General features: G+C 57.4%; 2 protein-coding genes across 6 annotated transcripts; both read right to left on the bottom strand.

Moving 5' to 3' along the window:
- Positions 1 to 82: 82 nt before the first annotated feature.
- PBXIP1 (PBX homeobox interacting protein 1) lies at positions 83 to 15485 on the bottom strand. 3 transcript variants are annotated; one of them, XM_024116127.3, is made up of 13 exons: positions 15106 to 15429; positions 14610 to 14659; positions 13854 to 13958; positions 7768 to 7854; positions 6325 to 6451; positions 5779 to 5843; positions 5540 to 5705; positions 3659 to 3892; positions 3507 to 3530; positions 3014 to 3096; positions 2798 to 2929; positions 959 to 2190; positions 83 to 435 (listed from the first exon to the last, which is right to left on the bottom strand). In XM_024116127.3, exons 1-13 carry the CDS (start codon positions 15206 to 15208, stop codon positions 354 to 356), a joined length of 2490 nt encoding a protein of 829 aa, XP_023971895.1. In that variant the 5' UTR covers positions 15209 to 15429; the 3' UTR covers positions 83 to 353. The 3 variants fall into 3 exon arrangements, 2 of the variants coding, with proteins under 2 accessions (XP_023971895.1, XP_023971897.1); XM_024116129.3 differs by lacking the exons at positions 13854 to 13958; positions 14610 to 14659; positions 15106 to 15429 and adding an exon at positions 10216 to 10282 and having other exon boundaries at positions 84 to 435; XR_003679491.2 differs by lacking the exons at positions 83 to 435; positions 959 to 2190; positions 2798 to 2929; ... (5 more) ...; positions 6325 to 6451; positions 7768 to 7854 and adding an exon at positions 11135 to 11640 and having other exon boundaries at positions 12227 to 13958; positions 15106 to 15485.
- Positions 15486 to 15920: 435 nt separating this feature from the next.
- On the bottom strand, positions 15921 to 23320 carry SHC1 (SHC adaptor protein 1). 3 transcript variants are annotated; one of them, XM_007108901.4, is made up of 12 exons: positions 22485 to 23316; positions 21884 to 21954; positions 21294 to 21357; positions 21015 to 21134; positions 20694 to 20747; positions 20447 to 20498; positions 20163 to 20289; positions 19147 to 19345; positions 18990 to 19059; positions 18777 to 18908; positions 18394 to 18632; positions 15921 to 17569 (listed from the first exon to the last, which is right to left on the bottom strand). In XM_007108901.4, exons 1-12 carry the CDS (start codon positions 22977 to 22979, stop codon positions 17441 to 17443), a joined length of 1752 nt encoding a protein of 583 aa, XP_007108963.1. In that variant the 5' UTR covers positions 22980 to 23316; the 3' UTR covers positions 15921 to 17440. The 3 variants fall into 3 exon arrangements, with proteins under 3 accessions (XP_007108963.1, XP_007108962.1, XP_007108964.1); XM_007108900.4 differs by having other exon boundaries at positions 18777 to 18911; positions 22485 to 23313; XM_007108902.4 differs by lacking the exon at positions 20694 to 20747 and having other exon boundaries at positions 18777 to 18911; positions 22485 to 23320.
- Positions 23321 to 23666: the final 346 nt, after the last annotated feature.

Here is a 23666-nt window from a genome sequence, read left to right as displayed (position 1 = left end):
ACACACACACACACACACACACACGGAGGAAAGCTCTCTGGCTTCAGAATTAGAATTGCCCCCATCCCCCCTACCTCCACCCCACCCCCCAAAAAACAGGCTTCTCTTCCCCGCCCCCTTCACACTGGCGTGACACAATCAGGCTGCAAGGGTCACGGCCCAGGGCCCTGAGCATTTGCATACATTTGCATAGATAGCAAGGCAGGTCCAGCGAAGACCTTTTTCTAGCAAAAGTGGTTTCAGTGCCGGGCTGGGTGATTTCCGCTCTCCTCGGTGAAGGATATCCAAGGACACCAAACGAGCCAAGGGAGGTGGCAGTTTAACGGTTCCCAGGGGACAGACAGCACGGGGCCTCAGCCCTGGCGCTGGTGGCTGTGTTCCTCCCTGGGTCCCACAACTCTGGGGTTCCGCCAGTGTTTGTCCTTCTTCCCAGACCTGTGGAGAGGCATGGGGTGGGGGGGTGGGCAGTAAGAGGCCTTTAGACAACAACGGCACATCCACATGATGAGAAGGTGCTCCCTGAGGAGAGGGGACCCTGTTCCTCCTAAGACAGGCGACACAGGCAGTCACCATCGATCATACCGGGGGGAGGGGAGTGTGGCCAGACCTGGTCTCCCAGGATGAAGGCCCCAGCTGGGCAGGCGGGAAGGTGGGAAGCAATCTCTCTTGCAGGTATGGGCAGTACAGGGTAACTCGGGAGGAAAAATTCCCCCAGCCCAGAAGGGGACTCCCCAGGACCACTCTGGGGTGAGCACAGGCAGCTTCCTGACCCCAAGGGAAGACAGGAAAAGTACTGGCTAGGGGGGAGGGGAGACCTAAAAGCAAAGATAAAACCTTAAACCGAAGAACACCTCGCCACCCCGCCCCAGCTCAGGGCCCTGGCTCCTTCACACCCCCTACCACCACCTCCTGCCTCCTGCTCTGTCCCACCGACCCAACTCCCCCACAGCTTGCCCACCTCTTCTTCAGTGCTTTGTCTCCAAAGAAGTGGCTGAAGATGAAGTCCTCAAAGTCATCCACCTCATCGTCATCACCTGTCTGTCTCACTGCCACCTCCTCCAGGCTGTCCTCCAAGGCATCTACAAAGTCCCGGAAGCGGAGGCGGTCGTGGCGGAAGATACCATCCTCACCAAAGTAAGCAGGAGAAAGGGGTAACTCCTTGGTCAGCTGCCCAGCCCAGGGCAGCCGCGCCAGGTACGTCCTCAGCAGAGAGGCCAGCTCCTGTTGCCGCACAGGGGCCAGCTCCATGCCAAAGAAGGCCAGGCCCTCCTGGCGGGCACACTCGTGCACACCCGAGCAGCCCTGGGGTGCCTGGTACTTGTGCCTCAACAGCTCTGCCCAGAGTGGCACGGGGTCATGCCTGTCTTTAGCCCCCTCCTTCCACTGAGGGTGTTTCTGCCTTTCTCTGGAGGAGTGGGGGCTCCCACTTTTCCTGGGGGGCTCCTTAGAACCCTGTCGCTTGCCATCCTTCTTGCTGGCCCACTCCTCCACCCTTGGCTTGCCCTCCTTCCACCTCCCCGCCAGCTCCCTGTCCTCCTCACCCCCCCAGCTCTTCTCCTTTTCCCGGCCAGATTCCTCCTTCTTCTGTTTCCAGTGGTCAGTCTTCCAGTGCCTCTGCCCCTCCCACCACTTTTCCTTTCTGCTCCACTCCCTGGAACTCTGGAAGTGAGGCTCCTGATGCCAGGCCTCTGAGGCATTGGCAGGGACCCCAGGGCGCTGGCCCCAGTTCTCCAAGGCCCGCAACTTCTGGGCCAGTCTGTGACCCACCTCAGCCAGGCCAGCATGGGCTGGGTCCCCTTGGCCCGCATCCCTCAAGCTCTGCTCCAGGTCCCGCTGCACAGACCCCAGCAGCCGCCGCTGCCTCTCCAACTCTTGCCTTAATGCCTGGGCCTCAGCCTCTAGCTGTTTCTTCTGCTCCAGGAAGCCAGGGCTTGGCACCTGCCCCCTTGGGCCTTGCTCCTTGGTGACCTTGCCAGCCCGCAGGCCTCTGCCCCCATAGAGACACACCCCATCTGTGCCCCGGACACAGTCAGCCTCCAGGCCCTGGAGCTGGGCCCGCAGCTGCTGCAGCTCTAACTCCAGAGCCTGCTGGGAGGCCTCGCCCTGCTGTAGGGCCCCTCGGAGCCGGGCATTCTCCTCTTCCAGCCCTTTGGGCTGATGCATCAGGCTCTGAAGCTCTTCCTTCTGGGCCTGGAATGGGAGTAGGGATGGAGAGCACAAGGAGGAGTCAAGGACAGCCCCAGTGCCTTCTACCCTGATTCCATTCCATCATAGACTTTATGGCCTGGGAAACTCAGAGGATTTGGTTCTCATCCCCTGCCCCATCTGCACCCTTCACCAGGCCCTGGGATCCCCAAATTCCATCACAGGCCTCAGCTTCTATGTCCCTTTTAAGCACACACTTCTCCGATTCACCAAAAGATAGCCAAGATGTGGCTGTCGTTGCCCAATTTCCACCTCCCATACCCAGAACAGACATTACTAATTGATCTCAGCATTTCTTTCCCATTGAGCCTTGGCATGTTCTTCAAATCCTTCTCCACACAATGCTCCAAGCGGACCATGCCAATCAAGCAGAGGTGGCATGCCACGTGAAGCAGGTATGCCAGTCCTGGCCTAACCCTTAGCATGCAGGACATGAACAGAGAACTGAGAAGATGACTTCACTATAGTGGGAAAGGGAGGGGATCAAGGTGTGTGGGTGAACACAGGAAACTTCTTTTGGGGGAGGACACTAGGACAGACAGACACCTGGCCTAGGGAGGGTGTCTAGCCCACCCCTCCTGCTTGTGCCCACCTGCAGCTGGGCCTGCAGCAGCCGGATATCCTGGTTCTCCTTGGCCAGCTTGTCCAGCAGAAGGGCCATGTTCTGCAGGCTGGGAACACTGTCAGGGGGCGCTGAGGTCTGCAGCTGCTGCTTTAGCCCATCCTAAGGGCAAAGGAGTCAGTCATCCCCGCAGCCCTGAATCTCCCCCACCAGGCCCCTCACACCAATGGAGAGTGTCACACATGCCTGCCCATCCCCCTCAGCCTCCAGCATCTCAGTATCCCAGCCGGTATCTGGGAAGACCTGCAGGTCCACTTCCTCCATGGGCCCTGTAGGAAAGTGAAATCCTGAAACTGGCCCCAAGGCACACAGAGCCCTCTCCTCCCCCCCCCCCCCCCCCCCCCCCCCCCCCCAACCCCCCCCCCCCCCCCCCCCCCCCCCTCGGCCCTGTAGGAAAGTGAAATCCTGAAACTGGCCCCAAGGCACACAGAGCCCTCTCCTCCCCGCCCCCCCCCCACACACACACAGTAACCCTCCTGCCCTGGACCCACCCTATGGCTGAGAGTCCAGCGAGGTAAAGGGTCAAGGGTCACCCTGAATAGCTGACAAGACCTATAACTGAGCAAAAAATGTACAGCCCCCAGCATCCCTACTCCTGACCCAGAGAACTGCCCCCATCAGCCTCTCTCAGGGCTGGAAGGGGACAGACACGAACCAGTCAGGGCCCGTCCTCACTCACCACTTTCAGCCTCTGAGAGACCACCTGAAATGGAGACAGAGGAGTCTGGTCAGGCCCTCAGAGGAGGGGGTGGAATGGAGTGAAAGTGCGGCAGGAGGGCAGAAGGGGCCAGAGTGGAGGCTTAAGGCCTCATCAGGAGAGGGACCACTCACCGGAGAAGAGGAGGATCCCCAGGCCCAGCAGAACCAGGGCCCCGAGGAGACACATGTTGAGGGAGATGCCCAGCTCCCTGCCCGCACCCTCACCCCCAGCCTGGTCCTCCACACCCAGGGGGGCCACAGGCTGAGGAGTGCTGGGCTCCCGGCCCCGCCGTCTCCGCAGACCCGCCACATCCATGTCGGTGTCGTCCTCACTGCTGGAGCAGTGAGCCTCCTCCCTGATCCAAGCTGGAGGAAGGGATAGGGACAGGGCAGTAAAGCAATGGAAGCGATGGGACATACAGAAAGACGGGAAACAGAAGCAAACACGAGAGGCCCCCAGCCCTGACCACAGAGGGGGCGCCTGGAGACCCTGCCCACGTCTGCCAGGGCATCAGTGACCACCCCCACCCAGTCTGGAGGCGGGAGACCAGTGCTTTCTTTTTTTTTTTGAATTTTTGAATTTTATTTTATTTATTTTTTATACAGCAGGTTCTTGTTGGTAATCTATTTTATACATATTAGTATATATATGTCAATCCCAATCTCCCAGTTCATCCCCCCACCACCCCACCCCCCAACTTTGCCCCCTTGGTGTCCATACGTTTGTTCTCTACATCTGGGGGGAGACCAGTCCTTTCAATCTGCAAACTACAAGAGCAGCTTTCACCCTAAAAGTGCACTCCTTCCTCCCACACGTGCCTCACGTGGAGCACCTTCCCGGCTCTGGGTTCTGCCCGAACCCTGGCCACTCCTTCCCAGTGCCTCCGCTCAGTCCCTGGCTCTTCCCGGTCCTGGAGGCAGAGGTCCTCCTGACACCATTTCTGCTTTTCTGCTCTTCTCACCATACACACAAGTCACCTGCTATCTCACCCACCCCGCTGGCTTCCCCGCAGAGCAGATGAGTCCCTCCTCAGTAACTCCCAACCTGGCCTCCCTGGAGCTCCAGGCGTGGACGTCTGACTGCCTCCTGGCCACTCCCACCTGGGAGTCCCTGGGGACCAAACACTCAACACACTGGTTCTCTTCTGGTGTTCCCCCACTGCAGGGAAAGACGCCACTGTTCCCACCTAGCCAACCTCAGCCCTCCCTCTTCACCCCACACGCAGACAGTTAGACAACTCGACACCTAAACATCTCAACGTCACTCGCCTTGTATCTGCCTTAGTTCAGGTCTTCCTCGGCTTTGTCAGTTGCCCCCTAAATGGCCCCAGCCCCCGGCCTCCTCCTCCACCCTGTCCCCCCTCAACAGAGATGGACTCATACACTCCTCTGCCACCAGCGTTGGAAACAGCCTCCTCAGCACAGGACAGGGGGCCCCATCTCTTTGTTGATGCCGCAGCCTTGGCCTGGAATGTTCTCTTCCTCCTACCGTACTGACTAAAATCCTACTCTTTGCTCAAGGCTCCACTCAGATGACACCTCCAGTGTGCCCCTTTCCCCAGCTGTCCCTGCCTCTCCCTTGCCCTCGACCTGTCCCGTGACTGACCACCCTTCCCCTCCTTTTTTGCACCCCTCATAGGTCTGACTTGCATCTTGGCTCAGTCTGGTCCACCTCTTACACAGGCCATGAAGCCAACCTCCTTCCCCAGAGCTGACACACGGAAGGGACTCAGGGAATGAGAGTTGAATCTAGAGGCAAGAAAAGAGGAGGCCCCACGGCGGAGACAAAAGAGTCGACCAGACCTAGGCCCTGCCACTTACCGGCTGTGTGACTTAACCTGAGCCTCAGTGTCCCCAGGGGTGGTGGTGAGGTCCCACTGATACAATTTAAGGAGGGCACCAAGCTGCTAAGTCCTAGGGCCTGGCCCAGAGCTGTGCTCAGTAGCGATATCTACTCCCACTCCTACACCTTCTAGAAGGATAGTGACAGGGGGAGACAAGGAGAACTCTCACCTGTTTGCGGGGATGAGGGCAGGCTGCTGGGGGGACTCTGATCCTCCAGGTCCTGTGTGTCCGGTCCCAGGCCTACCGCCTCGGGGGTCTCCTCCAAGTCTCCCTGGGCCTCTGTGTCTCCTGGGCCAGGGGGCTCCATTCCACGATCATCACCTTCCAGGACACCCTGATGCAGACACAGCCATGAGCAGCTCCCGGCCCTCCCCATTTCCCACCCTTCCCCCAGTGAAGGTCCTCACCTTGGCCTCAGTCTCCTCTGGCAGAATGGGCCTGGACTGGGAGCTCTCACTCTGGAACAGGGTCTCTATGGCAGGAGAAAAGGCTAAGGAGAAACACCACTACCCCCCAACGGAATGTGTTACACGGCCCTCTGGCTCCCACAGGCCCCAACCAGGTTGGACGGGGCAGGAGAAAGCCAGGGTGGAATGAGGGAAGGTTTTTTGTTTGTTTGTTTTGTTTTTTGCGGTACGTGGGCCTCTCACTGTTGTGGTCTCTCCCATAGCGGAGCACAGGCTCCGGACGCGCAGGCTCAGCGGCCACGGCTCACGGGCCCAGCCGCTCCGCGGCATGTGGGATCCTCCCGGACCGGGACATGAACCCGCGTCCCCTGCATCGGCAGGCGGACTCTCAACCACTGCGCCACCAGGGAAGCCCGAGGGAAGGTTTTAAATTGAGATTAATGCCAGAAATAAGACCAACCAGCCTCCCTCTCCCTGAGGAAACTGGGAAACACCAGAACATGGAGGAGAGGTGGCTGCACTCCACCCTCAGTAGGGCCCTGTTACCTTCTCCATCCAAGGTCCCAGCTAATTCCTCAGCAGCTGCCTTGGAGGGGCTCCAAGAGGCCTGGGGAGCTCTCTCAGATTCTGGGTCCATCCTGGATTCAGGGCCCAGAGTCTCCACAGGCAGGTTCTGGGGGGAGGGGCACAGGCAGAAGGGCTGCTCCAGAGGAAGGACAGCAGGACGAAACCAAGTGGTGCTCTACTGGGGTGCCTGGGACCAGCCGCACTGCTCAGGGACCTCAACCCACATCTCACAAAAATATAATACACTCAGTAGTGGGCTGCTCCAAAGTCGGGAGGGGGTGGGGGTCAGCTGGCACTGCAGCATCTCAGCTCGACGCAGTGTTCGGCCATTCCCTAACCTCACTTGCTGCTCTGAGAACTTTCGGAGGCCAAGTTTCTGTTAAATGAAGAAGCACCACTTGACCAAGGCGGTGGACCACTGTTACAATTTTCAAGTTACTTTTTTCTCATGGCCCCTTCTACCAGGCAAGAATCACAACTCCCCTTTTACAGGGGAGGACAGAGAGGCGAAACGACTGGCCCAAGGTCCCCCAGCTGTCAGCAAAGGCACCTCAACAGGGGGCCAGGGCTCTGGCTGGAAGCATGGTGTCCGTCCCCTCTGCCGGCCAGCCCTAGTCCATGGGTCCTGCTCCAGCATCATCCTGAGGGCAGCTCCCTCACCCCCAACTGGTCTCCTCCTCAAGGCCACTCAAACCCGACGCCTTTAACTCAAGCTCTTCACCTTCTTCCCTCCCTGCGGTACGAACATACCAAGCCCTTGATAAACCTTCTCCAGACACTCAGCCCCCCAATCCCGCTGGCCCCCTTCTCAGTGGCTTCAGGGCACAGCAGTCTACTGGGCTCCCACTCCACCAACTACAACCTGGACTACAGGACCTTCAAAACGCTTTCCCCCAGTTCCCACCCAGCCCACACAGTGGCTGCACCCTCTGCCCAAGGCAGTGATGGTCCTGACTCCCTCCAACTCAGAGCCCTTCCATGATTTCCCATCAAAGAGGAGGCCCGAATGCCTGAGCCAGGCCCTTCAGGCCTCTTCTGGAGGTTCCCAGGCTCTGGCCCAACCTCACTTCAACACCATCTGACCCATGTCTCCACCTCCTCCAATGGACCTCCTTGGTCTCCCCCAACACGGCTCTCCCGTTGTTGCCTCAGAACCTTTGCTCATGCTGGTCTCCCCACCAGAATATCTTCCCTGCTTCTCACAGCTTACCCCAGCAATTTCCTTCTTTCAAGGCATGGTCCAAGTCCCAACACCTAACTCCTGGGGCCTGATGGCCTTCTCCCTGCCACTAGAGTTCCTCTAACAGCCAGCAGGAGGTGATGCACATGATCACCAAGACCAAGGAAGGGGACAGACCCAGCAAGCAGCCCAGCCCTGCAGGAACCCCCATTCCATATGGCTCCCAGGCTTGCTTTTCCTACCTCTGAGCCGGCAAGCACCCAGCTATTGTCCGAGTCTGGGCAGGAGGCCATAGTTGCTGAGGTCCCCAAGGCTACTGAGGCTGCCACCTGCAGAGAAAGTCTTTCTTAAGGACCCCAGCTCCCTTCAGGGGAGGCAGGATGGAGACAGCAGCCTCGACCGGGTTCCAAGGTTTAAGGGCTGGGCAGCCACTTCCACAACCAGCCTGGTTCCAGTCTTCTGACCCCAGCACCTCAGCTCTTCTGGGCAGTATTTGCCTTTCAAATCAGAACGTACCAACAGCCACAGTGAAGCCTGCCTCTGCCAGGGACCGAAAGAGCCCTTGGTAAACTGGGAAATGGAACTGACCTTGAAAGGTCAGAGAAGCAAAGGGCTGGAAAGGCTTTGGGAAAAATCCAGGCCAACTCTCTCATGTTATAGTCAGGGAAAATGAAGGGAAATGAAGGCCAGAAAATTGGCTGACTTGACTTGCCAACGATGAACAGCTAAAAAGAGTGAGGAACAACCCAGCCCTCCCTTCACCTCCCCAGCCTCCCCCATAATCACCACCTTCTTCCCCAGGGCCTAGAAAAGAAGACTCAATGGCCTCCTTCACCCCCAAGTCACCCACCCATCACCCACCATAAGTCTTTTCTGTGGTCTAGTTCAGGGGTCTTCAACACTGGCTACACAATGGAATCGCCTAAGATTCTGATACAACTGTGTTCAAGGGTCAGGCTCAGGCAAGGATTTTTTTTAAATCCCCCAAATGATTCTCATGTGCAGCCAGGGTTGAGAACAACTGGCATAGCTTAGATCCACCTGAATGTACCTTTAGTAAATCTCTTTGTCACTCTCACTCTCCATTCTAAGTTGTTTCCCTTCTTAGTAAACTCCAGAATTTCATCTTAGGGAACTTGAAGGTGACTGGCAAAAGGGATTTATGGCAGCTATCATGTATAAAGCACTTTACAGTTTGCAAAGCATGGACAAAAATCAGGGTTGTGGTCCTAACCCCTGCTAATCTGCTCTGACTTGGCCGAGTGGGCGTGGGAAGTTACTCCAGCTTCCAAAGCCTGACACAAGGCAGGATAAGAAGAGAGGGACCTACCCCTCCATCCATGGCCTAGACTATTCCCCCAGGCTGGCAATTGGGACCTGGCATAAAGGTGGAGGGATAGAGGAGCTGACCCCCTCGAATCTCGGATTGTGATCCTTTAGAGGAGACTACATGACTGCTTGTTGACGGACTAGAAAGGTGGCAAGTGGAAAAGGACTCTGAAAGGAAACCCTGATAAAAGGAAGTGAGGCTGGGGTAGAAGTGTGGCAGTTCTACCTTGGGAAACCACCACAATTCCCCCTTCTGTTTGAGCTAGTGTGAGTCCTACATGGTGCCCTAAAAACCTCCTGTGGTCCTTGCCAATCAAGATCCAAGCCCAGGACAGATGAAGGACCCCCTCACAGCATCCCCCAATACCCATGCCTCCCAGACACATGCACCCATCCCACAAGGAGACAGGAGAATGGCTGCAGTGACTTCCCCACACCACGTCCAACAGGACACCCCTGGCCGGTTTCTACAGGCATCCACCGAACCATCACTGTGCTGCCTTCTGGTCTCAGGCCCCAACCCCGCCATTCTGTCATCATCTCCCCATCCCCAGTTGCTGCGTGTGACTCTTAACAGGTGGTGGCAGGAAGGAAGTAGCAGCAGCTTGGTCTGAAGTCCCTGTTTATCCCTGGCTGTGTACAGCCTGCTCAGGTCCTCCAGAACCAGGCACCATGGCAACCAGGGTGATGTCAGACACACTGTTTCCATGGAAACCAGCAACGGTATTTGGGTCAACAAGACAAACACTTCTGAGACCCAAACAGAAGACAGTCTGTTCCAAACCCTGGTTGGTATCTCTCTCTTGGTTGGGTTCACCCAGCATTCCAAAAGATCTCCCAGTTCTCCCAAGCCAGCATCTCACCGCCTTATTAGGAAGTTCCTTCTGCTGTTTAATCTCCACCCTTCCCTGCTATTTTCAGATCTCTTTCTTCTCATCAACCTCTTGGAAGAAAACCCACCTCCAACCCCTCCTCACTACTCCCTCTCTTTTCATTCAGGCAGGATTCAACAAAAACGTCCTGTAAGGACTGTCAGGGACTTGTGCTGTTTCTAAAAGGCAGCTAAAGGGGGAGCTCTCCCTCTCTGTAGAAAGCTGGGAAGTCTCATCCAGCTAATTTCAACCCCTCTAAGAGTTGTTCCCCCAAACCTCTAACGCAACGGACCTAGGACTTGTCTGGGGGACCAAGAGCAAGTTTCTGTTTTGTAAACGGCCGCCCATGATCCCCCTTCCGCCAGCCCAGAAGTAACAAACAGCTCTGCAGATCCTCGGTGGAGCCCAACCCTTCAGAGCTCTGCCCTTCTCTCCTCCATCCTTCCTCTCTTACGGATCTCTACGGCCCCTTCCCCGCTAGGGCATTACCTGACCCAGCTCTTGCTTCAGTCTTCAGCTGAACTTGTTGCTGGCTCTCCAGCTTTACAGCCCCGAGAAAGGAAGGTCATGTGACTGGGGACTGGCCAATGGAAAGTCAAGTTCCCTGAGGGGGCGGAAACTTTTGGCCAATAACAGCTAAACTTGAGAGCCAGGAGAGGGGAGGGGGTACCTGCAGAGCCCCTAAACCTGGGCTTACCTCCCGGTGGGACACTGGACTTCCAGCAAACTGAATCCTGGGTCACCTTCCCTCCTTTCCCAGTGTCTAAACAATTTCTGGAGGGAAGACCCAAAACTGAAAGGCAAGGGGTGACATTTCCAGGACAAGGGGGCAGGTTGGTTCCAGGACAGACAGAGACAGCTGCAGGATGGGGGAGGGGAGAGTGGCAAATTATGGGTTGGAAATAGCCCTCCTGCCACTCTCCTTACCCTGCTCCGGTGCGGATTAAGGATGCCGCTGTTTTTTTTAAAGGGGGATGGGGGTCTGAAAAGCATCCAAAAATGAAATCTGCTAGACCAAGGCAGCCCCTTCCCCCACCCCTGGAGCTACGCTCGACCCCTAACCCAAACAACTCGGGTGTGGGAGTGCGAGCGCTAACCCCAGCTCTAAAGGCAGTTGTCTCCCTGAAGCCTTGGAGCCAAAGCTCCTGCTTGGCTCCAAGCCTGGCCCAGGAACGTGCTCAGAAAGGAAACTTGTTTCTCGCAGCAGGGACACAGGGGGAGAGGTGGAGCCAAGAGGCCTCCCTGGGCCCTGCGGCTTGTACCAGGGTCAGCTCAGGGGCCTGAGTCTTTCTGCCATTCCCACCTCCAGGGACCCTGAGGGATACATATCCTCACCCTGCAACCATCCTGACCAGCAGTGACTGGCTCATTCCAACCCTGTACACCCCAACAGCAAGGAGTCCTGGTCTGGATTTTCCAAGTCATTTTATTAACCCAACCGTACAAAACTTTCCCCACCACATCTCTGCCACCCCTGCTTCCTTCCAAAAAGCAGTGGACTGAGGGAGAGAGAGACTGAGCAGACACGCCCCCCCCCACCCGCAGCAAGAGCCATCTTACCAAATGCAGAGATGGGGGAGACCACAAAAATAGCAACCGATAAAAGAGAGGCAAACAGAACCACAAACACAACACAGAGCTCAGCGGGCGGGGGCGGGGGGGGGGGGCTACCATCTCTGCTGTTCCACGGCAGGGAACACTGGAGGAGAGAGGCCCAGAGGCCGCTCCCTTCTTTCTCACAGCCTCAGAGGCTGCATGCTACACCTGGGTAGGCAAAAGAGTTCTGCAGTGTACCTTTGTCTTTTCTTCACACGCTAGGGTCCCGGGAGAAGTGGGGGCAGGGGAACACCAGCTCCTCTCAGGGCCACACCCCAAGCCTGCCTTCCCCACCCCACTGAGGAATGTGTGCATGAGCTGTAAAGAAGAGACAGCAGCTGTGAGGGGCTCCTGATCAGGCCGCTGGCCCGTCTGTGGCAGGCAGTGCTTACAAAATAAAATAAAAACAAAGCCCAGTGCAGGACCCTGGCTGAGAGGAATGAGAACAGCTACATCACCAGGCCGGAGAAGATATAAAGAGTAACAGGGAAAGAGAGGAACAAAAAACATCCAGGCTCTGGATTGCATTTTAGTACCATGGCAATAAGGGTCCTGCCACCTCCCCACCCACAGGCTGAGACAGGGATCCTTTCATCAGGAGAAAAAAATGAGGTATAAGGGCTCCGCCTCTTCAAGCTTTCCTTCAATCAAGCCAGGGAAGCAGGGAAGTAAAGGCGCCAAAAGTTGAAGACCAGTGCTGCGAATAATGTGCAACAGATGGGGGAGCGTGTACAGCCAGAGTCCAGGCTTCCAGGACAGTCCAAACATCAAATATTCTGCTCTGTCAGACCACATATCCCAATTCTTAGCAAAAATATTGTCATTACGGGAAAAGCACAAGAGAGTCTGAGAAAGGACCAGTGACTTTGGTATGAGGAAGATATGTCCTGACAGCATCTCTTACCTACTGTCTTGAAGCCCCAAATCACCAAGAAACTGCCATAGCCACGTACTCTCCTGCTTCTTCAAGCTATTTGGTTCTCTGAGGGGGTAGGAATTGGGTAGGTCTTGGAGGAGGCAAGGGGAAGGTAAGAAAAGGGGAAAATCTTCATTTATTCCCTAAAGCTGTTTCCCAGCACCCATGAAAGGGCTACTGCAGAGATGGGAAGAGACCCCCAACTCCTCTGGCCAGAAACCTTTAATACTGGACTCCAAAAACTAAGGCTGGGGCCGGGGGGCTAGATAGGAGTGTTAGGCACAGGTGTTGGGGGTATCCATCATCTGTAGAGAGGACACTCCTGCCCTTCAGATCTTTCTCCAGCCTCTTTTCTCTTGCAGCCACACCCCTAGGCCTCCAGAGATAGCCACCAAAAATGGCTCTGCTTGGCAGGGCTTTGGTTTCCTGGACCTCTGTAGATTTCAACACATAAGTTTCCAGAAAAGTGAGCAATCCAGGCTCTTCTGCCTGCCTATCTCACTCAGTTCCTTTTCTGCCCCTAGGAGCCATTGTGTTTCTGCCCCATGGGGATGGGAAGCCAGTGGAAACAAGGACCAAGAGCCAGACAGGAAAACAACCACCCTGGAAGAGCAGGGAGGAACGTATGCACTTCCTGGGCACCTCGCCAGCATCACCCATCGTTAGCAGCCACCAGCTGCCCCATGCCCTCGCGGATGTAGACAGACTGGATCTCCTTGGTCTTGAGGCAGAGATCGCAGGCCCAGACAGCAGAGGCCTCAGTGGTCAGCAACCCATAGGCGCTCTCAGTCATGCCCGTGCACTCGCGGTGGAACCACTTCTGGCAGGAAGCCTCACACAGAATGGCATCTTGGTCGTCGTTCACCTCACTCCGACAGGCACCACATGGATACACCAGGCCTGGGGGAGGCTGGGGCCCTGAGCCCGCACTTGTCTTGCCAGGGGGTGCCAGGCTATTGGCATCTGGGGTGCCCCCACCCCGCCCACTGCTGTTTGGAGGAAAACTGGGCTGATTTCCATTAACAGCAGCAGCCGGGGAGCCTGAGTGGGGCTCCTGGGGAAAAGCAGTGGGAGCAGGTGCATTTAAGGGCTTCCCCCCATCCTCACCGCCAGGGCCAGGAAAGCCAGGGTCCGGACCGGGGAAGGGACTTGTGTTGGGGGGCAAGCTGGGGAGGCCCTGACCAGGTCTCTGGAGAGGAGAAGGGCCAAAAGGTGCCCCTGGCTGGGCAAAGCGTTGGGGGAGAGAAGGGGGGCCCAGCTCCCCTCTGGGAGGCTGTCCCATGGTGGGTGAGATCATGGGGCCAAATCCCCCCACGGGGCCTGGCATCATCTGCCCACCAGGCGGGCTAAAGTTCTGACCCAGAGGTTGATTGAAGGGTTGGCTGGGAAAGTTCATGTTGCCTGGGGGAGGGTAGCCAGGGCCCTGGGGGGGCATGTTGAAAGCAGGGCCCATGGGGTTGGGAGGGAAAGGTGGGGGCTGTCGACGAAGAGGCTGGGGGCCTCCTCCACCCCCAGTGCCATAGCCTGGGGGTACCTGGCCTGCCATGCCCCCCTGTACACGGAAGCCCCCAAAGGGGACAGGACTGCCCAGGAATGGAGGGGCTGCACCCCCCACCTTAGGGGCTCCGAAGTCATCCTCAAAAGGGTTGGATGCAACCAGGTGATCCACCATGGGAGTCGGGGGTGGCGCAAACTCCGTCAGATGTGAGTATGCAGGGCCCTGGGGGAAAAGAGGAGGGAAAGAGGGTCATGGAGGGAGACGGAGAGCTAACCCAGCAGAGCATCAGAAACACAATACACATTTTTGGAGGCTGGTACTGGCCAGCTCAGACCTTAAATCAGGATGGACCTTAGAATGCAACAAAGAAACTGAGGGTGGAGAGAAGAACCAGCATAGTGCACTAACTGTGTTTTGAAAACTGGCAGAACTACGCTGGAATCCTAGCTCTGACACTGAGTAACTTCAAGGCCCTGGAGCAGGCATTTAACTTTTTTAAGCCTCAGATTTCTCATCTGTAAAATAGTGACAATGCCCATCTCCCCAAACTGTTAAAAGCATTTTAGCACAATCCCTGACACTTAGAAAAGGTTCAGTAAGTGGTAGCTGTTATCATCATGTGGGAAACACAACAGCACAAACGGGGGAGAGAATGGTTCTAATCCTGACTGATAAGACCTTTGGTCAAACTATCTCATCCCCACTCCTACCCCTAAAATCTGTTATGAAGTTGAAGGAAAGGACCAGAAACAGAACAAGAAAGACAACTTTCTCTTCTCCCTGCGGCTTATGCAAGGTAGAGACATTGGAGAGGCAGAGCAGAGCACCCAAAGGAGCTACTAGGAATTACCCCCACTACCAACCACCATTCACCTGAGTATTTGACTTCCTTCGCTTCTTTTCTGGGCTCTTCATTTGCAGACCTGGAAAAGTAGTAAAAGGCAGACACAAGTTACCCTGAGGTTTCTCCAACCTCCTCTCTCGCAGCCATGATATAAGGAACTCTTCTAACTTTATTATACTCTTGTTTATTTACTTCACAGATCCTAACAATGGTACACTTTTAAAAATAAATTGGACGCTACACTCTCAGCTGCCTCTTTCTTCAAATGAGACGCCCCATCTCTTGATACCCTCAGACTCCCAAGTGGCTCCTGAACTCCAGGTGCCCCAAACTCTAGGATCCGCAATCTGTGAGCCCCTGCCCCCAACCCCTGGAGGGCTTCACCCACCCATCCTTTTCACCTGAGCCTCCCCTCCCTTCAGGGCCCTCAGCCAGAGGACCACCACCTCCCCCGCCCGCCAGCCCTCCCTCCGAGGTCCCCAACTTCTCGGCCTCGCCAGCCCCAAGCCCCCTCAGCGCTCTCACCGGCCTTGCCCTGCTTCCTCCCGGTGCTGGGTGGCGCAGGGGGCGGTGCGGGGCCGCCACCTCCCTCCAGCTTGTCCGGTGGGGGCGGCGCCGAGGCGGCCATGGAGTGGGGGACCGGGGTCAGCGGCGGCGGGGGACGGACGCGCCCTGGGGTTGCACCATGGCCCGGAAGGGGAGGCAGGGGCGGCGCAGGCCCCCGCGCGGCAGCAAGCCGGAGGTGCGGCGAGGCGGGGGCGACGAGCCCGGGCGCCAACTGCACTCTCGCCTAGCCTCACCGCCCGCCCGCGGCCGCAGCCACAGGAACCGGAACTCGGCGTGGCAGCCACCACTGCGCAAGGCAAGGAGGGGGAGCGAGGCCCGGGTCACACCCTCCCCCGAGCGCCAGGCAGGCAGGGCGGTACCAAGGCACGACCCTGGGGCGGGGGGCCGTCCCAAGCCCGGGAGCGCCGCGTGCCCGCTCACTAGGGCAGGCGGCGGCCGTGGGCTCTGCGGCTGGGCCGTACCATCCCCCGCCGAGGGGCCGCCGCAGAAGTGCGCGAGGGCGTGAGCGCGCGCCCGGGAAGCCCGAGACGCCTGGGGTTCGGCCGGCCGCGATCCCACCCCGCCGCCACGGCCCCAGCGGCAGACACGAACATCTCTTTGGATGATGGCCCCACACTCCCCACCCCGCCGCGCCCTCCCGGCGCCCCTCCTCCGGGAGGAGGCGCGACCCGAGCGAGGCCAGGTGGGCCGGGCCGCACCGCGCCCCGAGGCGGCCTTGGCCTCCCGCCGCGGGGGGCCCACAGCCAACAATAGGCAGCCACAGGGACCAGGAGGCCGAGGTAGAAGAAATATGGACTTTAATGAAGATTCTTTCCCTTTGGTATAAGTGAGACCCGTGAAAACATCCAAACAATAAGAAAAGAAAAAAAAGGGAGGTGAGGATTTAGATAGTCCACCCTCCCTTATCCACAAGGCCTAATGACAGAGCAGGGCCGGCTCCTCTGTCGTTGCGGCAGGACCCGGCCTGGAGAAGGGATTCAATAACTGCAGGCTTTAAGTGTCCCCCAGCCCCCGCCCCCTCCCGCCCGGTGTGAAACTAACACTCATTCAGCCAAACTTCTGCCTCCCAGCCTCGCGGTGGGAGGTCCAAGTTTCTCTAGTCCTAGCTCACACTCGGCCTCTGGTCTCTCAGAAAAGACAACGCTACCGGCAAAGGCCGGGGTGAGGAAAATGCCAATAGTTGTAAAAGGGCTTTGAGAAGTCAAAAAGGTGATGTATAAATCGATTATTATCATTTTGTGCTCAGGAATAAGCTATGGAAAACAAATTAGTGAAGTAAATCTACAGCCCTAAAATATATGCATATAAAATAAAAAATAAACGCAGGTCCAAATCTACCGATGGTATCTGGGGATTGTCTACTGCTTTAGAGTCTCAGTGCCCCTGTTCCCACCTCCACAAAATCCACCTAGGATGACACTTCAGTCATCCCCCCACCACCCCAGCAGGGGGAGGCAGGGCAGAGGCTACAGGAGGAAGGGCTGTACTTTGGCTCTAGAGTATAACATGCATGCAACATGGTGGGGGGGGTGGACTTGCCAAATGTATATATAGACCCCCTGGGGTGAGGGGCCCTACCCGAGAGGCACTGAGCAAGGGGAGGGTCCATCTCCCCACTGGCTGGGAGGGGGCTCTGAGGCAATCTCTAAGGGCTGCATCCCCGGGGACAGCTGCCACTCCTGCCTCTGTTCACCCAACCTAAACGGGAGGGGGTACTGAGCAAGGAGAGGACGGGGTCCCAGAAGCCAAGGTGTCAGCACCCCCATGCTTGACTTCAGGGGCCCAAGAACTCTTTGCATAAAATATCTTCAGACCTAGCAGATGGTCAAAGGCACAAAGTTTAAACGCTGGGAGGGAGGGTTGTTGAGAGGGGTCTGGGGTACCCTGAGCCCAGGGGCAGACTAAAGGTGTGATTCATTCCCCCTTCCCTGGAAGGGTGATTGCTCCACTGGGCCTATCACCACAGGACATTTTCCATTACAAGGAGGCATACTGCCCAGGCCTCCAGCACCCACCTTGGGGAAGGGGGTATCAAGTTGGCACAGGAAAGGCCCAGGGAAGGGGGCCACTCTGTACATTAATACTTTGGTGAGGTTTGGGGAGAAGTAGGACTCTACCCCTGGCTCCTGACTCAAACCCTCTCACTCAGCTGGATGCTGAACCCAATGTCCACACTACCCCCATTCCTACACAAGGCCAAGCCCACAGAACACTCCCAAGTGAGGTCCTGAGAGTTGGGCAATAGGGTGGAAGGGGTCGCAGGGCATCTTCTAGGAGAGAGCACTGGGACAGATCACAGTTTCCGCTCCACAGGTTGCTGGAGACACAGTTCGCTGCCCGCAGAGATGATGGGCAAGTGATTGTCCATGTGGTAGCTGATGAGGTGACTGACACTCTCAAAGCGGTGATCCTTTGTCCGAACCTGGGAAGTGGGAAGGGAGAAGGTCAATTCAGGTGAAGAGTCAAATAAGACCTCAGTCCCCAAAACTGAGGAAGCTGGAATATTCAAGAGGGTTGAGGCAGGAGAAAAAGATGGCAGAAGTGGGAGGGCCGTCAGTCCTGATAACTGAGGCTTCTCTAGAAAGAGAAGCTGGAGATACAGCCGTGGGAATGGACAGGTCAGTGAACTGGGAAAAGGCAGAGGGGACATCAGCCCAGAAATCATGAAGCTGAGGGACAGCTACTCCTCCCCTGACCTGGAAGAAGCTGGTATGTCTCAGAAGAGGATATACAGTACAACAAAGACAAGCAAAGGAGGCTGAGGTTGCTGTAGAAAAGAGACCAAAGTTATGAGGGGCAGAGGGACAGTGCAGACAGGAGACAGAGCTCTGGTCTGAGCCCTGAGTCTGGAGAAGCTGGGGAGGCCCCTGGCTCCTCTTGAGAGAGGAGATTTGGGGTGCCTAGCCTCTAACCATCTGACATGGAGCATCACAACCTCTTAAGGATGGTTTTCTCATTTGTCAAAAGAGGGACTCAGGTGACATGAGCACCTTCCAGCACTCGTGGGCATAAGGTTTGGGGATTGGCCGGGACTGAAGGGAAAACAGCTCAAGTTCAGGGATGTGAGAAGGGAAGGAACCCTAAGCCACTAGAGGGGGAATGCCAGGCTCCTTGAGAGCAGGGGAGGCTCAGATAGAAGTGCCCAGCGGGCGAAGTCTAGGAAGCAGTGAGGCAGGAACAGGGCTGCACAGGAGGGTACTGCACCTTCCTTTCTGCCTCACCCACCCATACCCCTGCAATACTCACCACACCCTCAGGGTCCACCAGTAGCAGGTGCTTGGGCTGCCCACTCTGCAGGCCAGTGAGCACGTACTGGCCAGGCGTGGTCGTGCTTTCCCGCACCAGGAAGTCCCCATTGAGCTGTAGCAGTGCCTCAGCCTCCCGCCGGCTCAGCTTCCCGTGAAACCAGGGCTCCCCTCGGAGCTGCTCAGCCATGGCCACCAACTGGGGAGGTGGAGGCACCCGCAGGGCATCTTCAAAGGGCTCTGGGGGTACAGAGAGAGGGCTAGAAGAGGCAGCTGGCACAACACGTGCTCAAGGGCCAGACCTTCAGGGAGGGGAGGCCAGGAAGAAAAGAGGAGGAACCAAGTGGGAAGACGCAGATGCAGAAAGGAGAGGGGCACACTCACTCATGTCAAAGAGGTCTCGGGGCGCGCTGCCATTGATGGCAGGATTGGGGGGCCCGGTCCCACCGCCTGCTTGCCGTGCCTTGTCTAGGTTCTGGACGTTGACATAGGAGGGATCATCAAAGAGCTCTCTGCCTGCTGAGGAAAGGGAGGCTTTACAGTGATCCCCGCCCTGCTTCTCACACCCTACTCTGCCCCTCTCAGCTCCCTTCATACCTGGGCAGGGTGGCGGGGGCAGCATCTGTTTGCGGGCTTCTGGGTCTCCTCCAATAGGCTGCCCCACTGGCTGAAGGGACAAAAATAGGGTGAGACCAGAGGCCCTAACCAGACGCTGCCATCCTGGGCCCAGCCCACCTCCATGCAAGCAACTTACCAGCGTGGCTCCCAGGTGGCTAGGGGTCTGGGCACTGGGTGGAGTGGGTCGAGCAGTCCCCAGGGGGGCTCCTTCCCGAAGCCTCATGTCCACCACCCCCCCAAGAGGGGGTTCCTTCCCAGGGAAGTCATTATAGTACTGATGGTCAGGTGGCTCTTCCTCCTCCTCATCCCAAGCTGAGCCATCAAAGCCAGCCATCCTGGGAGGGACAGGAGGAAGAAAAGAACATGGGTAAGAGGATGGAGAACAGACAGAACAGAGGTCACGTATTGGGCATTCCCTGAGGGGTAGGCCTGAGGCTGGGTGTTTCATATACATAATCATTTCATCCTCCTGGCAACCCTATAAGGTAGATATTATTTCCTTCTTCGATTTTATAGATGAGGAAAATGAGGGTCGGGGTAAAAGGATTTAGGTCTCACAACTAAAAGGTGGTGGAGCTGAGATGTGAATTCAGATTTGCCTTTAAAGTCATGCCCTTGATCGTTATGCTGTCTCCCAAGAGGGAGGGGGAGCACTAAGTACCAGGGAGGGGGGTGCTCCAAAATAGTTTAACCTCCTCTAAATACTCAATACTACTGGTCTGAGGTGGGAAAGGTAAGGATCTCCGGAAAGAGCCATCCTCCCTCGCCCAAATTCTTGACGGCTTCTAGAGGCAAGAAAATGAAGAACTAAACTAAATATGGAGAAACGCACAAAAGGACAGACCAGCAATGAGATGGCTGGGAAAAGAAAAGCCCATCTAGCCAGGGAAGAGCTGCAGCGTGGACGTCCTGGACTACAGCTCCACCATGGGCACACGACAGGAAGAGCTGGCCCTGCAGCAGGCAGGGCCTCGAAAGACCTTTCTGATGGCCACAGGAAACTTAAGAATAGCAGGAAGTGGGAAGCAGGGGCGCACAGGTTGTTTCCTTCCCTGCACCTCTCTGAGCTCAAGTGTGGGAAGAGCAGACCTACTTTTCCAATTCCGGTCTGGGGCCCAAGAGCTGGCCGCCCCCCATCCCTGGCCCACTCACCTGTCATGGGGGGTGACCAGCTTGGGAGGGTTCCTGAGGTATTGTTTGAAACGCAACTCGAAGGCCTGGCCAATGGTGCTGATGACGTCCTGAGCAAGCCCTTCGGGACACTCCAGGATGTGGCAGGCTGGGGGCACAGCAGAGGCCGTCAGGGAGCTTGGGGGCAGCGTGGCCAGGAGGAGGCGCAGACAGGGGCCCTTGTCCTCTACAGCAGGAGCCGCCGGGTCCTGCTCACCTACCTCTCGGACAGCGGGCCCCACCCAGTGCTCCCCACCACGCCTCACCTCTCTGATTCACCGGGTCTTTGGCAACATAGGCGACATACTCGGCTGTGTCCTGGGGTGGACAGAGTCAGAAGAGGCCAGTTAGCTAAATTTCATAGCCCCACCTCACTCCTGACCCCTCAAACCCAGTCCTTTTCAGATATCACCTCAATCCTAGCAGGCTCCCTTCTCTAGCCAGTGTCTTCCCAACCCCTAGCCCAGTACTCTTCTCCCATGCCCCGTGCTCGTGCTCCGTTCCCCCACTCACCGGGTCCCCGCCAGACGCAAACGAGATGGATTGCATGTGGTGGTTGGCGATGATCTGAGGGTTAGGGCAGGGGATGGAGAAGGAAGGGAATGACGTGTGTCAGGCAGCCTCAGGGCCCACTGGGCGCCCCCCACCATTGGCCCAGGACCCTGGGGTCCCAGTCTCATCCTTTTGGCTTCTCAACCCATGTCCTCCTAATCTCCTCCTTCCCTACCGTCCTGCTGCTCCCAAGCCTTCCGTCCGAATTTCTTGCCCTCATAACCGGGTCCTCACTTAGCCCTCCCATCAATGTTTCTGGTCCCCCCGCCCCACTCCACCAACCTGTTTGCAGTCTGCTGCCATGAGGTTGAGGCTGCTGGTGGAGACGGTGAGAGTGATTGGCATTCCAGCAAATTTCAGGTTACTCCTCCCCAGGATGGAGCTGAGTGGACGGCTACAGGGCTAGGGAAAGGCCCGAGGATCTCAGAAGCTGGGGGCTCCCCACACCAGGAAACCGCACACTCCTGCCTTCTGGCCTTCTCCCCGCACGCCCCACACCAGCCTTCCCCCTGCTCCTCCACCTCTCCCAGCAGCACCCCTAGCCCCATCGACCCCAGCTACCTTTCTCCTCCTTGTTGCCCCCTTAGCACCCGGCACAGCGTCACACACCAGACTGATGGCCTCCCTGGGGAAAGAGGGGTACTCAGACCCATGGCCTGCCTCCCACCAGGCTGGAGCTGCCACAGGGCTGGGGGAGGGGAAGGCCAGGCCAGACTCCAGGGGCACTCCAGGCTCTTTGTCGTGGTGGATTGAATTAAGGGCCTTTAATATTTGATGACACTGAGAGGCCGCTTCCTGGCTGATTGGGTTAGAGCCTCAGTGGGTCTGGGCCCACCCCCTTCCAGCTACCAAATGTCCCATCCCCTTCCCAAAGGCAGCGGCAACCTTCCATCTACCCCCATTTTCCACTCAAGTTCCAGCTGCCAGCTGCCTCTGCCACCTCCCCCACAACCCCCCAGGCTACATAAGCAAGAAGGAGCCAGGTCAGAGTTGCCTCTCTTCACTGAGACTTCGACTCCCTTCCCTAACTTTCTCTCAATCCCCTTCACCACCCAAAGATGAGCCATCACTAGCGCCACTGCCAAGTGACTCACTCCCCCCTCCCCTCACAAATCCCAGGACCCCCACACTCCACCCCCCACCCCACCAACCTGGTGACCTGAGTCCGGGTGTTGAAGTCCAGGGCGCGCATTGACTGCAGGACCTCCACACAGCCCATGTACTGAGGGAAGGGATGGGAGGAGAAGAGTCAGCCGCCGCCCCCCACCTCTTCACAAAGCCCAGGACTCTTCCCTGCTTGTTCCGTAAGGATGCAGAAGTTCTGCCCACTGCCCGTGGATACATCCCACGACATGCAGAACAACAGGGTGAGGAGAGAAGGCAAGCTTGGGGGACCTCATGCATGTGGGAAGAGAATTCGGAGGGGAGTGACAGGCACTGGGTGGGATGGAGTGACATCTCCAGAAAGGGGGAGGAGACTGGAGGGGACAGTCAAGAGTCACTCATTCCAACACTTACTAAGGGCTTGTGCTGGGCTTTGTGCTAAGCATGGCAGGGTGGGGGTGGGGGAGTCACAAGAAGGAAGGGGCCCCAGACAGAGCTGGAAGGGAAGGGGCGAAAGAATCAGAGAACAGGCAAGAAAGGTTTAAGAAACAGAACATAGAAACCAAGGGAGTTGCTGGGGAAGAGCAGGAAAAAAGAGACTAGTGAGCAGAGGAACTGGAGGGAGTGGGAGGGAGGATGTTCACTCACCCGAACCAAGTAGGAAACCCCGGGTCCCATGACTTTGTCGTTGGGATGCAGCCAGCCCCGCGTGGGCTTATTGACAAAGCTCCCGTGGCGGGTCCACTCCTCGCCCCCCAGCTGGCCCCCTTCCACCCGAGTCCTGCGCCCGCCGCCTCCACTCAGCTTGTTCATGTCCTGGAGGAGGGGCAGGGGGCCTGAGTCCGGCATGGCTGCCCCTACGATCCCCTCCCCATCCTCGGCTGCCCTTCCTGGCTCCCCCTTCGGCCCCAAGCGCCCCCCAGACGGGTTGGCCAGCTTCAGGTTGCTCATCCGGGGGAAGAAGGAGCACAGGGTAGTGGGACTATCGTCCCCAGGCAGAGGTGGCAGCATGGGCCCCAGAGACGAGGCTGATGGGGAAGGCAGCTCCTCCGGTGGGGTGGACCCTGAAGCTCCCTCCTCCAGCGATGACAGAGACTCATTCCGAAGTGGGTTGTACTTGGGCTTGGGGGGCAGGAGATCCATGGCTGGAGTGAGAGGGAGGCTGCTGCCCAGCCTGGCCCCCCTGCCAGTCAGGGCAAGGGGGCCAGGCAGGGGGCATCCCAGGCCCTTAGCCTGATCGGACCTCTCTGGCCCAGGGATCTCAAGGGTCCTGGGGAGGGAGAGGGACAAGTGGCTCTGGCTCCCCGGGCTCAGGCCCAGAGAGTTTCAGGCCCCATCCCCGCCCAGCGTGGAGCCTCTTCTCTGGCTGTGAGGAGAACGGGCTGGACCTAGAGCTGACTGGCTCCTCCCCAGGGGCGGGAAGCTAAGGGGAGAGACCAATCCCGAGGACAGTGCTGACTCACAGTCTCTGAGGGGCTAAGCCTCCAGCACTGCCCCAACCCAGAACTCTTACAAGGCAGAGCGATCCATGCCCTCCTGCCCCGGTACAAACAACAAGTAATCTGGAGAGGAATAAAGTGGGAGTGGGAGGGAAGGATGGAGGAGTGAGAGGAAAGGAGGGTGGCAAGAGGAGGTCTGGGTCAATCCAAACCAGACATGGGCAGGCCAAAGGGAGCAGGAAGCTGAGGGAGGGCAGCGGGGGAATGAGGGAGGAAACAGAGGCAGCTGGGGGTGGGAAAGGGAGGGGATCCCTGAGCTCAGCAATTCCCTTCCTGTCCTGGTTGAACACTCAAACTCCCTCCTCCTCCAGCCCCGGCGACCCCCCACCAC

This window comes from Physeter macrocephalus, chromosome 4 (genome assembly GCF_002837175.3).
Source record: "Physeter macrocephalus isolate SW-GA chromosome 4, ASM283717v5, whole genome shotgun sequence".
Taxonomy (NCBI): Eukaryota; Metazoa; Chordata; class Mammalia; order Artiodactyla; family Physeteridae; genus Physeter; species Physeter macrocephalus.
The sequence above is the reverse complement of the archived record's forward strand: the minus strand, read 5'-3'. Positions and strand labels throughout refer to the sequence as shown.